This window comes from Hemitrygon akajei, chromosome 19, assembly GCF_048418815.1.
Source record: "Hemitrygon akajei chromosome 19, sHemAka1.3, whole genome shotgun sequence".
In the NCBI taxonomy this organism is placed as follows: Eukaryota; Metazoa; Chordata; class Chondrichthyes; order Myliobatiformes; family Dasyatidae; genus Hemitrygon; species Hemitrygon akajei.
This window is the reverse complement of record NC_133142.1, coordinates 35,631,023-35,647,827: the sequence shown is the minus strand read 5'-3', so window position 1 is coordinate 35,647,827 and position 16,805 is coordinate 35,631,023. Positions and strand designations below refer to the sequence as shown.

The 16,805-nt window shown below is 36.6% G+C and overlaps 1 protein-coding gene across 8 annotated transcripts in view; it reads left to right on the top strand.

The window, feature by feature from the left end:
- foxp1b (forkhead box P1b) overlaps window positions 1-16,805 on the top strand; it is a 528,108-nt gene that overhangs the window by 456,246 nt on the left and 55,057 nt on the right. For all 8 annotated transcript variants that reach the window (XM_073072380.1, XM_073072379.1, XM_073072378.1 and 5 more), the window contains 2 exons: window positions 9,036-9,140; window positions 15,166-15,253. In XM_073072380.1, coding sequence (XP_072928481.1) covers window positions 9,036-9,140; window positions 15,166-15,253 — 193 coding nt within the window. The remainder of the gene's footprint in view (window positions 1-9,035; window positions 9,141-15,165; window positions 15,254-16,805) is intronic.

Here is a 16,805-nt window from a genome sequence, read left to right as displayed (position 1 = left end):
ATCCATAGCAGATGACTGATGATGTCTTAACATATAACGTTATATTAGATCACTGTAACATAGTTAGATTACTGCAAATCTAAAATCAGAAATGAAACATTTTGCAGTAGCAGGTCTGCCTCAAAGAAACTACACTAATGATCATAAAATGTATGTGGAGATGGAAGCTCTTCCAACCTCAGGTAAATCAGCAAGTGTTCTTGTAAGAAAAGAAATGAAACTGCAGATGTTTAAGTTTTGGACCAAAGCTATTTAAGCATGTAAGTTTTGACTGTGCTTTTTACTGTTAAATTCTCACCTTTTGGAGGAGCTATGATTTTGGTATTTATGCCATGTCAGGTTGCGTAGGTATCATTCATCATCTTTGACTTATGATACATTTTCTCTCACGTAAATAATACATAGTCCTTCTACTGTACGGTCATGCACTAGTACTGCAGTGCTGAGTTCATCAGTAAGTACTGGGAGCAACTCTCTGAAGAGTAACTTGAGGTATAAGTAATTATTTGAGTAAGCCCAAGGTTACATTATTTTACAATATACCGAAAAGCATTTCTAAAATGCAGTTTGAAATAATAATCTCTGGCAAACATTTCAATCATTATCATTTTGTTTTGAAGTTTGAGATGATACTCAAATCTATCTCAGCCACCCGAAAGATAAAATAACTTCACAAAAAGGATGTGGGCAAATGAGCAAACTAAGCATTATAATAAAGTATGATCAAATTCTAGCCTAGGTGCCTTCCCAACCACTGACTAACAGAGTTTGGGACTGGTGTCTTGATTGAGCTACAGAGTACAACATTAATACCATATTATATTCATATGCTATCCTATTTAATAAGCACATAAATATTTAAATTGCAATCAATTCAACGTTTCTTTAACCATCTAAAATTTTGAATTAGGCTGCATCTTAAAGCTAATATTGCCTAGAAATTAATCAAGTAACTCTTCCTTTTTTTTCCCCCATTGCTAAGCAATCCAGTTTTGATTTTTGTGTTCATCATTTCTGGCTAAAATTGAAACGGTATCAGTCACACAATTGTGTTAGTCTAACCTTTCCCTGCATAAGATGCACAGCTGATAATGGTCACTATTCACATCATGCTTGAAAAGGCATAAATTGGAATTCAAAACACTACGAAATACCATGGAATAGTTTCACTTAAACCAGAAGCATATCATGTCCAATTGTTGCTCTTCCTCCTTTTTAAAGGGACACTTGCCTGGCTTTGGGATGCACAACTGGACAGCTTTACAACTAACAGATTTATTTTTTAAGCAGTTAGATGCTCAGTTTTTCATTTGTTAGTTGCAACAGTTGTGGCATTGCTGGCAGCACTCCCGTAGGTATTACAGTGGAACATGGTTATGCTCCCTAAGTGGTTGGGAACCTTAAGGTAGGAGATGAATCTTCATGAGACACCACATTTTATCTGGACCTCTCCTATGGGCAGTGTGTTTGCAGGCCTAGATTTTTCTCTGTTGCCATTAATCAGAAATATGAAAAACTTCATCCATACTATCATACCTGGACTGCTTGTCCATAGGGCTTCATGTCATATTGACTCTTCCTTACCACAAGGTCATTCCAATTGGCCACAATGAATCTGTCATATTTCCCAGTCTGTTCTTTGCCACTGCATCAGAGAGGAGACCCAGTGAATGTGTTCACAAAGAAAATACTCCCTTAGCAGGCATTGACTCTGAATATATACCCACATGGGCTTTTCTGAACAACTCAAATCTTGTGAATAATTGGGAGGATTCTCTGCCCTTTCTTTAGAGGCTCTTGTGTATCACAAGAAGTCCTGACATCCTGATGGTGAATGCTATGCTTCTAGTAAAAACACCTGATTTCTTCATCCTGAGTGAGTCTTCAATGCTGACACCTCTTTCAGTGATGGGTACTGTCCTGACAAATGGATCCCATGCTTCCACAGCACATCATACTGGTGAGCTTTCCAATTACAGCAGCAAAGCACAGATATAATAAAAGCCACCAGTGTATCAAGATCACAGTGTAAAATGCCATGATTCTCCCTAGATTACATGCCTGCATCAACACAATGGGAAGGAAGTGTGCAAGGTTCACTTATCTAACATATCTTTACCCCCCTTCCCCCCCCCACCCCCACATTACACAGGGATTGCTTCCTCTGTGATTCCCTTGTCCATTCGTCCCACTAATCTCCCTTCTGGCACTTATTCCTGCAAGCAGCCAAAGTGCTACACCTGCCCATTCAGCTCCTCCCTCACCTCCATGCAGGGCCCCAAACAGTCCTTCCAGTTGAGGCAACCCTTCACCGGCAAACCTACTGGAGCTCCCAATGTACCCTCCTCTGCATTAGTGAGACCTGAAGTAAACTTGTTGAACACCTTTGCTCCATTTGCCAAAAGTGGAAATACCTGGCAGCCAAATATTTTAAGATAGATAGATAGATAGATACTTTATTCATCCCCATGGGGAAATTCAACTTTTTTCCAATGTCCCATACACTTGTTGTAGCAAAACTAATTACATACAATACTTAACTCAGTAAAAAAAAAAATGATATGCATCTAAATCACCATCTCAAAAAGCATTAATAATAGCTTTAAAAAGTTCTTAAGTCCTGGCGGTAGAATTGTAAAGCCTAATGGCATTGGGGAGTATTGACCTCTTCATCCTGTCTGAGGACTTCCATTCCTATTGCCATTCTAACATGTCGGTCCATGGCCTCTTTGTGCCATGATGAGGCTATCATCTGGGTGGAGGAGCAGCACCTTGTATTCCATCTGTGTAGCCTCCAACCTGATGGCATAAATATTGATTTCTTCTTCCGGTAAAAAAAAATTCCTTCCCCCTCCCTTCTGTTCCTCTCTCTGGCCCTTTGCCTCTTCTCACTTGCCTGTCACCTCCTTCTCCCTTTTCTCCTATGGTCCACTGTCCTCAGATTCCTATCAGAAGCCCCTTTACCTTTCCTACCAGCCTGGCTTCACCTATCACCTTCTGCTATCCTACTTCCCCTCCACCCTCCACTGCCCCCATCTTTTTATTCTGACATCTTCCCCCTTCCTTTCCAATCCTACAGAAGGGCCTTGGCCTGAAACGGCCTGTTTATTCACTTCCATCGATGCTGCGTGACCTGCTGAATTCCTCCAGCATTGTGTGTGTGTGTTGCTTTAGATTCCCAGCATCTGCAGAATCTCTCATGTTTAAGCTTCACTCTGTGCTGCATACTGTGCAACCTTGCCAACTGAAAACAGCAGCCAGTGTCAGAAGCAAAGGAGCATGGAGCCCTGCAGCCCAAAGGACAAGAGTCACACAGTCAGCGCAGTAAGAGCAGGAGGAAGAAGGTAGCTAGCAGCAGGACGTTCTTGTTGAGCATCTACAGCTTCATCTCCCAGCTGAGCAAAAGAAGCAAGCTCTTGTCACACTAGACGTCCGAAAACATATTTTCATTTAGTGCCTAGAACATTAGAGTCTCCAGTGCACAACAAGCAACCCTCTCCTGCAATACATAACACCAACGTGATTAACTATACTGAAATGTAGCACCTCAATAAACAATTCACAAAGCTTATAATTTAATGGTTTGTTACAGAATCTCTGTCTTGCCTTATGAAGAACCCTTACTTAATGTTCCCGCTCTAATTACACTTTGGATATCCTCTGCTCTGGAGGTGAAAACAGTCTGAAGGCTTAGAGTGCCTGTTTATCAGTGGTGTCTAATCTGTATTGTGGCCACAGCAATAAATGCACATAAGAAGAAATAGATTTGGAAATGTATTCACTGGGTAGGGAAAAGAATTGAATGCCTAAGCTTAAAGACAATAAAGTCCACAATATACTAGTAATAGATCACTTCAATGAAACTCGGTTGAGGTTCATTTTAAGCAGTTATGCCACTTGACTATTTCAAGGTCGACAATAGGGAAGAACTAATGAAGCACCTGTGGTTAAATAAGCTATTTCACTCTGCTCATAGCAATTGGCTGTGATCAATTTTCTGCATAATCAATCACCCTTCATCCCTAATCCAACCTTTGTCAATCCCTTATATAACTTAGACTTGTCAGGAAGGAAGGAAAACTGCAGGGCAGATATTTCATCCTCACTGTGTGGTCCTTCTTTAAAGGGGCACATGATAAGCAGTGAAAGACAGACAGATGAAGGAGAATTATGAGACAGCAATCAACTTTGGATTGGGGAGCATTGGCAATCATTGCTAGAATAATTTGGCAACTACACAGCACATTATACTGTAGTTTTACATGGGAACATACACTCAGTGTCTATTCACTATCAACTTTGAGTATACTTATGGATCACATATGACATTGCCGATCTTTCCAAAGTGTGACATGGCAGGGTATGCAACGAACTAGTATCTCCCAAACTGTACGACTTAACTCTACACAGTCATTTGCATTAAATGAGTTTGCATCTGAACTCTATTAGTGTATTGAAAATTGATTATAACAAAATCATTGCAAGTGAGCAGATCGTTTGGAGTGACAGGCTGGAGGCGTATGGGAGAGCATGCTGCCTGAAAGGCTATACTGAAAGGAGAATTGACACCTGTACACTTAAGGATAATTAGTATTTTGAATGTGCACACCAAGTCATTGTTCATGAGACCGGCTAGTGCAGCATTCTGGAAGTCAGACTGCAGTACTGTTTGTTCAACTTCCAAACCTGGAGCTATTCAGGATTTATCAGACAGATTCTGCGATTGGAGCCAATTTTTTGCTCCTCACAAGGAAGTGATGTGTGTGGGGGAGGGAGAAGGGTTGTTTCTGCTCGTGTAAGGAAGAGAAGTGAGTTCTTAAGTGTCTTTTAAGCAGTTTTATCCGGAATCTGTGTGAAATTGTGTAGAAGCAGCAAGACTTCATTTGGTTTCCTTCTATGTCTCTACAGCAGCTGTCACCTGCACCAGTGGGTGCTCTGTGATGGGAATGTCATCAGTACTTAGCACAAAAGTGCACAGGAGATAGTTAGCTGTTCCAGAACCTCAAAGCTGCGAACTTTCTGTGAGGAAATCAATGCAAATTGAGCAGTATCATAAGCCTTACTGGGTTCCTCCCTCTTAAAGTGTCTTTCCCACCTTTAGAATTAGATGAGCATCATGCGAAAATACATGAAGATTGAAAGGCAGATAAAATATTTGACAGTTTTTGTTCATTTTTAGTCGCCATCATGTTATTTTCTTATAAAATGCGAAAACATTCAGCAAGATAATGGGAAAGGGATTAGGCCATTCTCATCAACAAGCTGGTATTACTGCTCAATAAGACTGTGAGTCATCTGTAACTCGCACAACTTTCCCCAATATCGCTTAATAATGTTGGTTAACAAAATTGGATCAGTGTCATATTTAACCTTAATCAAGCATCAGCTTTTGTTTGCTTATACAAGTTCTAAATGACCATCTCTCCTGAAAGACCTATGGAAGCTTTTCTTAGTGTCACACTTAAAATATGTCTCTTAGCTTTTTGGAATATGGAAAGGCCTGTTCTCTTTAAATAGCAGAAATATTCTGTCTTTTACCTATCCAATCAGTTTTCCTTGATCTCTTGAAAGTTCTGATCAAATTAATTCTTCCTATATTTCAGGGGTATAACCATACCTTGTGTACTCCAAGGAGTCTAATATTGTTTTAACTATTCTAAACTACACATGTACTTATGCCATTATATCCAGAACGGAACTCAATAAGATCCTTCCCAGTTAATGACAGGGCTTCATTCTGTAAACTGTTTGGTAGAAGATGTTTGCAGCCCTATTGCACTTGGCAAATCCATATCACCAGTGTCCCAAATATTTGTTCATATACATGGGTTGTACGTAAATCAGCCAGTGTAAGCTGGAGAGGACGCCGTGATATGATCAGGTGTAGCACAAGTTTTATTCACTTTTATGTCCCATTTTATATGTGTATATTCTATCAGCAATTTTATTGTAATCTGTACCTACCCACACTTTTAAATAATCAGTATGTCTTTTTGGCCCTCCAGTGTTTCTGACTCACTTTCTTTCATTTAGAACAAAATCAGATCTTTTTTAGGTTTAAAATATTTACATTCTTTGGAAAATTTAATCAATAATAAAGTGGTAATTCAGACTTAAAAGCTGCTAATTGGAGTGCATTTGGATGCCTCTTTTTAAATACTATTTGATCATATTCAGAGAGCTATTAGGTCAGTCCAACAATACAAGCCTGTGTACATAGATGTGAAATTCACAGCTGGTGAATTGCTATACAGAGAGGTTCTCATAATATTGAAGCATGTTATTAAGTTAGCATGGTATTGAGACTCTAAATATGCAGTAATGCAACAGGTTAGTCACAGATTGTAATAAATAGTGTATGCATTGAGTTCTCAATTTCAGTCTTGACTGTAGAAGTGTAAGGATTAGCCAGGTTTATGTTCAGAAAATAAATAAAAAAATAGACAGATAATTTTCATTGCCTCTGGCAAAATTAGCATCAGATCAATATTTATCATTGGTTGCATCTTGGGAGGATTTCATGTACTTGACTAGAAGAAATACTCAGCATGATGAAACTCCGTAAAAAGAAAGGTGAATGATAACAACAATCCAACTTGATTAACTGTAGGCTGTAGTGGTGTCATTGCATATACCTTTCAAGGAGATCAGTTGAATTTAATGCTTGAATATGAAAGTTAAATTCCTGCGATCTATTTTACTTAATTTTTGTAGAATATTTCATGGTATAGCAAAGCTTGTCTACAAGATACTTCAAGTATACTTGTGAGATATTTAATAATGAAATTCCTGTTGGCATTGTAATGAATACCAGGGGATGTGGATAAATACACTGTTGTTCAGAAGATAGCGTCTGACTGTTCACCACATGACCTGGATCAACTGTGCCTTGCCAAGTGAAGTCAGATTCTCCTTTCAGGCTTGTTATAACTGGATAATAGCTATATGTACTTAATTCTAAATCAAAAGGAGAAATTCATTTTTAGACCAGTGCTAACTTTTAGCTCGCCACTGCTTTTTTTCATGGTTTCACTTCATTCCACACCATCATATTTCTTAAGATAAGTTCATGTATTATGATTTCATGATTGTTTTTCTTTTAAGTTTGCATTCCACTGAAAGATGGACACGTTTCTCAAAATTTCGAAGTAAATTTATTGTCCAAGAACATGTATGTTACCATATACAACTCTGAGATTCATTTTCTTGCAGGCATTCACATTAAGTACAAGAAACACAATAGATTCAATGAAAGACCACACCCAACAGGCTGGACAAACAATGTGCAAAACAAACCCCCAGAAACTGTGCAAATACAAAAAGAGAGAAAAAAAGAAGTCACAATTAACAAACAAACAAGCAATAAATATGGAGAACATTAGATGAAGAATCCTTGAACGTGGTCCCATAGGTTATGGGAACAGTTCAGTAATAGGCAAGTGAAGTTATCCCCTCTGGTTCAAGAACCTGATGGTTGAGGGGTAATGACTGTTCCTGAACCTGGTAGTGTTGATCCTGAGGCTCTTGTACCACCTTCTTGAAGGCAGCAGCAAGAAGAGAGCATAGCCTGGATAGTTGAAGATGGTTGCTGCTTTCCTGCAACAATGCTCTGTGTAAATGTGCTCAGTGTTAAAGAAGGCTTTACCCATGATGGACTGGACTGTATCCACTACTTTTTGTAGGCTTTTTCAATATAGGGACATTAGTGTTTCCAGACCAGGCTTGATGCAACCAGTCGAAATACTCTCCACCACACATCTATAGAATTTGTCGAAGTTTTAGATGACATGCCAAATCTTAGCAGCATCTAAGAAAGTACAGGCAATGCCATGCTTTCTTTGTAATGGCACTTAACATGCTGGACCCAGGATAGATCCTCTGAAATGACAATACGAAGGAATTTAAAGTTGCGGATCCTGTCCACTTCTGACCTCCTGATGATGACTGGCTCGTGGACCTCTGGTTTCCTGCTCCTGAAGTCAACTCCATGGTCTTGTTGACACTGAGTTTCTACTGGACATCCTCTCATGTTTTCCATATCCCTCAACCTACAACCATCAAAGATAGACTTATTAAAATTTTAGTAGACTGGTTAAGTTATTAATGTATACTAATACATGAACTAAAAGTGACATGCTACCAAGCCATCAGTTGTTTAGTGTTGTTGTTTATTGTCATTTATCGCTGGAAAAAATGAATAACGTAACCATTTAAAGCATGAACGTTTAAAATATAACAGGTATTTCACTAGAAATATCTCTGCACTTGGCAATGCACTGATCATTGAGTTCATTGCACTCTGTTTCCAAAGTTAATTCTGTTGCAGTCATTGCAATGAACCTTGAAAGTACACTGACAAAGCAACATGCCATATTTATTAATGAATCTCTGGACAATTCCATTTAATTGTTTGCTGAATTTAGAGTAATTCCAAATGCTATGCAGTCTTGTTATCTTTGTATACATTTAATTTTTAACAGTGAAAATTTGCTTCCTGGTTTTATTGCCTTTACAGTAAATATTGTCACAAACTAAAAAAAGATTGCACTTTAACCATGTGTAAGAGGCTTCAGTGAAGCTTGAATTTTATTGATATGTATATGTTTGCTTTATTAAGCACTTACCCAGCATTAAAGATTTGTTTCCTCTCTATTACGTCTATGCAAGGAATGCAAGTAATTTCCCCTTGCATTAAAAAAAATCAATTTCCATTTCAGATCTTTCCAAAATAAATTTATTGTTTCAACTTCACAGTAATTTTAATTGTTCAAAAGAGACGAGACCACACTCTCCTTTTTTGTCTCTTAATACATGTTCAATCATGCAGTTGTTGTGATGCAAGGATCCTTTTCATAAAGCTTTTCAGTAAGCCATGTTGCTTACACATCAACTTAGAATCCATATAAATGTCTAACTAATTCATCATACATATGTGTCAGGATCTTGTGTAGACCAGTTTTTAATGCCATACCCCTTATAACTTTCTGCAGAGGCTTCATTTTAATAGTATGTATAATTGTAGATTTTTGTTTCAGCCTATCCCATGAAGAGCACGGGTGCAACCATCCATTATATGGTCACGGTGTGTGTAAATGGCCAGGATGTGAGGCAGTCTGTGAGGACTTTGGACAATTTCTAAAGTAAGCTCAGTTTTATTTTTCTTTCATACTTATCTAGTAGATTAATGCAGTTCTCCAAACCAAACTGCATCTTGAATGTTTACAGTTGTTGTAGACTGCTTTCTTAAGGTGCAGAATGGCTAAGTAATATTGGTGGTCAAAGTAAGGTTTATGGTATAATATTTTGGCAGAGTTGAGGATAAAATGTGATGAGGAGAGAGAGAGAAAGTAAAATAGGTTATGCCATTGCTTTATGCATCTGTATTGATACATACCTATCTTCGTTACCATATGAGTGTACCAAAAAGTGTACAGTTGCCAAAAATGCAATAAAAAGAAGAATAAAAGAAATCTCTCTGCACTGTATGCATACTTTCAAGGCTAGTTTTGATGCTGGTTCATAAACCCCTGGTTATTAATTAACTGTCAAAGATAATTGGCCAACTTTTATTCTAGTTAGTGTTAATCGATATAGTGCCAGTAGGTACTCGTATCCTGTATGATAATCAGCATTGTTTGAAAACCATTTCTTCATAGGAATGCAGATATGAGCTTCAATACGTCAATTCAAAAAAAGCTCAATACTAAGCAACACGCACAAAATGCGGGCAGAACTCAGCAGGTCAGGCAGCGTATATAGAAGTGAATAAACAGTCGATGTTTTGGGCCGAGACCCTTCTTCAGGACTGGAAAGGAAAGAGAAAGACGCCAGAATAAAAGGCGGGGGTAGGGAAGGAATAGCCAAAAGATTATTGGTGAAGCCAAGAGGGTAGGAAAGGTAAAGGGCTGGAGAGAAAGGAATCTGTTAGGAGAAGAGAGTAGACTATAGGAGAAAGCAAAGGAGGAAGGGACCTGGAGCAGGTGAGAAGAGGTAAGGGGCTGGAGTGAGGAATAGAAAAAGGGAGGGGAGAAGGAGAAATCAATATTCATGCCATTAGGGTGGAAACTACACAGATAGAACATAAGGTGTTGCCCCTCTATCCTGAGAGTAGCCTCATCGTGGCACAAGAGGAGGGTGAGGACCCACATGTCACAAAGGTGAATGGGAATCAGAGATGTTGGTCCATAACCCCCTCTTGTGCCATGATAAGGCCACCCTCAAGGTGGAGAAGCTACCAGACCACCATTTGGGTACCCTCCGATCTGATGGCATGAATATTGATTTCTTCTTCCAGTTAAAAAATTTTCAATCCCCCTCCCCTCTTCTAATCCCCACTCTGGCCCCTTACCTCTTCTTACCTGCCTGTCACCTCCTCCTGGATCACCTTTTTCCCTTTCTCCTATGGTTCACTCTCCTTTCCTAACAGATTCCTTCCTCTCCACCCCTTTATCTTTACCATTCACCTTCTAGCTATCCTCCTTACCCTCCCTCCACCTTTTTATTCTGTCATCTTCCCCCTTTCTTTCCAGTCCTGACAAAGGGTCTCAGCTCGAAATGTTGATTGTTTATTCATTTCCATAGATGGCAGGCACCTGACTTACTCTTGCAATTCATGTGTGTTGCTTTGTATTTTTAGCATCTGCAGAATTTGTTGTGTTTAGGTTAATACTAATTCATATGTTATATCAGTTTATTTAATGAAATAACTGTGAGAGTATGTCATATGTAACTTAAGTATTGAATGTCCATAACATTCCTGATTTTAAGCACTTTATACAAAAGGGTTTGTTAGTAACAAAGTATTTTCAATGTTGTTAATTAATAAGGCTACCTTGACTTAAGAAATTCTATACCTGATTTAATATTTGTTACCTGATTACACAAATAAAATCTACTTAAGCAATCAGACCACTGTCACAGTTTGGAACTGAAAGTTTCAATACTCAAGTGACTATGAGATTAGGTAATTTTTCATACAGTGATACAATTCCATCTGTTTTTAATACTTCATTATACAAACAGTTCTAGAGAATGGAATGTAGCACTTAAAAACAAATTACTAACACTTGACTGTTGTATTTTTACATCAACTTCCTTTAATAAAATTTCACATAAAATAGACTATGATTAAACTGTGGAAAATGAAAGAAAGACATAGTATGAGTGAATTTTTAACTTGTTTTTATTAGCTCACTGTGGTGTAGTTCAGTTGTTTGTCTAGACTATTCAAACTTAGCATTTAAATAAACCTTGAATTACAAAGAAACTTTTATTTAATGTGTTCCGTTGGATTTGAGTATGTTCTGCATGTGGATTCAAAACTTGTGTATAAAATCTGTACTTTTGGTAATTTGTAATTTTAAGAATAGTACATTAAACAACTATGCATATGGTGAGGTAAATCTGTTGTAAATTATGAACTTGTTCACTGTGATTTTATGTTCTTCACAAGTTTTTGAAGGGATAGTTATGTAAATCTTATCTGCATAGAACTATTTGCCCTCACCTCAAATATTAAGTTCTGTTCAGAAACAGTTAAGTTTCTTCAAGTCCATTGACAATTGTTGATAGTTTGGTATGTCGGTCCAATTTTAGCATTTATTGTTTTTGAGTGTTTCGGCTGGTTATATTTAACTGGTTGTTGATAGTATTAAAATCTTTGATAAGGTGGTCTGAAAGGGTCAAAGTGACCTAAATACCACAGTGCCCTCTAGTGATACCTTAACTGGAATAATCATTAACCTACTTAACAATTGAAGATCTTACTATTGTTTGATAACACCCTTTTGTAAAACTAAATGTAATTCTCAAAAGTCAAAAGGAAAAGCTTATGTTGCCTCTTTTGGGGGAAATGGAAAATTATGAAAAAAAATTGAGCAAAGTAGTTTCATGCTTATTTGCATATGTTGTTGTTCATGCTATTTTAAAATTCCTTTTCTGAATAGAATGAGATAAAGTTCCTATAAACTTTCATTAATTTGGGGCATTTCAATCTTTTGTATTTCACTTTACTGATTAGTATCCAGTTAAATGTAGAAAATTGAAGAGAGCACATAGATACTTTCAACTGAGGTATGATGAAATCCAGACAGAAAGGAATAAAAATAGTAAAAATATGAGCTCTCCCTTGACCAGGTTAAAAGTTAGATATTTCTCATATCCATTTCACCATTTCTCAAAATGCTTTACTGCCAACAAAGTGCCTCTGAAGTATAGTCACTATTGTATCAATTTGTGCACATCAAGTTCCTACCATCAACAATGATATAATGATCATTAAGTATTTATTGAAGGATAAATGCTGATCTTCCCAGCCTACAAACCTTTGCATAGGCAAAAATGCTTTAGAATACTGTAAACTCAACAGGTTACTTATCATCCATTATTTCATTAGCAGTGAGGGGTGTAAATAAAAACATCATTTTCATTGGAGGAATGTACCCTTTCATGGTGTTAGAGAAAATTAGAAAATAATATGACATATCATTAAGTCATGAATCCACTCATTCTGATGAGATCCGTAGAATCAGATTTCCTGAGATTCAGAAGAGTCTTAAGAAGTTGAAATTCCAGTGGACCCAGTTGAAAAATGACCTGAATTAAACTCTGAATGTATGTGGTTTAAATTTGATTTACAAAACTAATTTTGGGTATGAACCCATGTTCACACCAGTAAAAAAAAACATGTAGCTGAATTGAGTTTAATAAATAATTTATTGCACTTGTTGAATTATCAATAATAGATTTATTTTTTAATTTCGCTGTTCATATTTTGTGAAATTTTGTTGATATCTGAAACATTATTTTGCCCTTGCAATTGTCCCTTGTTATACAGTATAATTGTATGGAGAAAAATAAAATGATGATATTACTCATGGCAATGGGTCTAGAATAAGGAAATTTCTGTCAAAGAAATATTTTAAGGAAGGAGATCGCAGCTACAATAGACACTAGATTCTGATGGGATTTTAACAACAGAGTCCTTCTTTCAAACAGGAATGCACTAGTGATGTATATTTTGCAATTTTGACATGAAACATGTTATTGGTGAGTGTAGATTCTGAAATTTGACAGTCAAACAGACTGTATGTAAAAACTGGTAGGATGCCTTCTTTCTTTACCACATTTGAGTCATACATAAAGTGCTTTAAATTACACAATGAACCTGCCACCTAGCTCTACACAACCACAATTTTGCATATATATCAGATGCATAGCTGGAAATTTTTAACTGGTTTTCTGAAGAACAGCAGATTTTAAATTCTCTAAAATTGCTTTTCCTGTTAAGATAGAAGCTGGAATGTTAATTGGCAAAGGTAGGGATCCCTAAAATTACAACACTACAAAAATGGTTTCAGATAATGTAAATTGGTTTCAATTTTACAGATGAAAATAGTTAGATCGTGAATATTGATTTGACTAATTTTACCCCACCCAGTCTAATACCTCCAACCTGCATCCTAAAAGTTCTGCCCTCCACAAATAAAGACAAAGTCAGTCAGTGCTATAATGAACATTTCATGTGCCTCACTTTATATCAGTTTAATCCCAACTTTGAGTTAAGAATAATCTTGGGTTGCTGCTTTCTTTGTAAATAATATTGCTGTAAATTTTATTATTCATTAGCGGTTATCAGCTGATTAAGGAATACAGGCTAACCAATGTGACTTGTAATGTGTTCCTTCTACCACTGGATCAAAGAAAGATAAAGTAATTATCAGTATTTGTTAATGTTTAACTCTTTTTTTTTGGTTGAAATATGAGGAAACTCTTGGAGGTAATGATAAACAGACTGTATGTAAGAAAGCCCCTTTGTCCCAGGAAAGGTGTCCATTTTTTGCAGCAGTTTGCATTAGCAACTGCCATTTCACTAGAAAGCTTTTGCATACACTTCATCCAAGGTTTAAAAAGTGACACATGCCAACATTCATAGTCTCACTTTATGTCAATTCCACACTTTTATAGCCTTTTTATTTAAACTACATTTCACTGACTTGCATTAGAGCATATTTGAATATTTCATTTCCTATTAATTATGCACTGTGACCCACACTGTCATTATGAGAAGAGAGTGACCCATCTAATGTAACAAAGTCCACAAAGGATTATTGAGCATTCTTGGTTATGGGAGAAAAACCCTGAACAGAACTGAATGGTACTAAAACTGTGGCCAGGTGTGGTCTATCCACTGCTGTGATGTGTAGTAAATGACAGAAATGAATTTCAGAAAACAAGCACGAACGACATTTTGCTAAACTGCCGAGCTGAGCATGAAGGCATGCTTAGTGACAGTGACCTACATGGTCATTGAAGATCTGATATAATTTATGATATATATAATATATTGGATCCATTAGTGAGCATAATGAAGTAGTGAAATGAAAGGGTATTTGTGAAATCAGTTCAAACATCCTGCTAGGATTATGATTAAATGATTAATGAAATGCTACTGCATAAGCATTTTCAAACAGTAATTCATGCAGAGGCTGATAAAATCCTCCAATCATATTTCCTTCACATGCGAACCTTATCTAGACCATTTTATATAAATCATGAAATATGCTGTCTGCTGCAAGGTACTTATTTAGATTAGTTATAAACGTGCAGAAAAAGGGAACATCTTTGCAGTATAAAATAATCATGCATAATTATATTCATAATTCAAGCTTGTGACAGATTCCATCTTTCTTATTCTTGTTGTCCTTTGCCTTCATTCTGGCTTCATTTGATTTCTGTTATCTTGATGACATAATTAACTGTTAAAGCTCAGAAAATAAGGAGACCTTCGTGAAGAAAAAGGTTGGTTGCTTTTTAATGGCACCAAAAGCTTTATGTGCCATGCATATTCAGTCATACATTTCTGAGAGAAAATCATTTCTTGTCATTTTTGTGAATTACAAAACAGTACTTTCATAGGAAGAAGAAATTTTACCACCTCTTCCCTTTAAAATGTTAATTTTGTCTAATTTTGACAGTTTTTGTTTTTTTTGTAGATCATATGGACATTGTCACCACTTTTGAAATTTAGAATGTCAATTGAAATATGTGTTAAATATAATACAACTAGGCACGGGTTTTAGAGAAGAAGTGTTCAAAAGCAGCAGTTGCTGTTTTCCATTTCTAAAAACATAATCTAAAGAATTCAATTTTTTTATTTCTTCAAAGACATCTCAACAATGAACATGCACTGGATGATAGAAGTACAGCACAATGTCGAGTGCAGATGCAGGTTGTACAACAGCTGGAACTGCAGGTAACATTTTTTTCCTGAAAGAAATGCATTGACCCAAAGAACCTTCGGTTTATCATGATCAGATGTCTGGAGATAACAGGTATTCAGCATGTCTTAATTTATGTTCATAACTGTAATTTATTCTCTTCCCAATAATATGTCCATAATACTTCCATTTTATAGGATTGCAAGGCTTTAGCCACTTACAAATAATTTCTGTGTCTTTTTTTTTGCATTTCTAAATAACTTAAATTGATTACTGCTTCCAAAATGTAGTTCCATTGTCATCTATGGAACAAAATTAGAGAAGCAAGCTGCAGCATGTACAGTATACATTGAGTACTGTGAATTAGCAGAGCTGACTGAACACAAATTTCTGTGTCAATATATTTTGCTGCTTTCTTTAAGTCGTTACCCATCTCAATGGATTCCCACAGAAGATGGTTTTAACCTTTTTGGCTTCTTTTGTGAATTTTTTGAGTATCAGTAATATAGATTTTTTTTTCAGCTTTTGTAGTGTCAATGTATAGGTTCTATGTACACTGTTCTCCTATTCTATAATAGGCTTTACATTTGTACTATGTAGATTGAAGTGGTCCTGCATCCTAATTGTGCATCACCAAGCTAGAAATGTAGCAGAACAAAATGAAAGTAAGATAAGGGTTAAAGAGTTTAGCTTGAGGAAAGCAGTAGACCGCAACCTGGAGTTTCTGAATTCAGTTGCCATCACTACGGTGTAGTTTTTAAAAATTCTCTCACAAGAATGTGGATATAACAGGCAAGAACTACAATTATTGCATAGATGTCTTTGAAGGTGATGATGTGCTTCTTGGGAACATTAAAGGGATAGACTGTTTATTCCCTTAAGATAGTATGATCCACCAACCAGTAAGTTCTTAGCTGTTTTACCTTGCTTTTGCTTTCTCTATAAATTTAAGATTCTCAGATTTAAATTTAACAGCAGATCTAGCAGCGATTGCAATTTGCAAAATTTCTACTTTCTACTTTCCTCTTCTTGCCTTCACACATAATTCTTAGACAATCTGTCTTTGAGCTATTTTCCCCAACCAAAATTTTTTTTCTTGGTACCTACTCAATGATTTCCATTTTTATTTTGAAAAATTAACTCAAGTCATCCTTTAATATAAACACTGTGGATTCTGATTAATTGGGCTGTCGGTTAATTATGGCAGCTGCTTATTTAGGACAACATTTAAAAAAACAAATCAAGAAAATAGCCGAGATTCTCTTTGTTTATTTGGGACAGTGTGCTACAATTGGGGCAGGAGGCTGTTGCCAAACATTTTCTAACTGGCATCGGTCACATGCATGTCATGTGGCTGTTAGACACTACACTGTGCCTAAAGCAAACAATTTTAAAATAGTGTCAGTTGCATTTGTTTGAATTCAAAATCAGTGATTTTTGTCACTGATAGTTGCTGAGAAATAAGCAGTAAGACAATTCAGAACTGTTTTCCTCACTCCAGTCTCAAGCTTTCAGATTTGGATATGCCAAAAATGGCCGTGAGTGAAAAACAAAATGATTTCACTATTTCAACAAGTTAGGAACTAC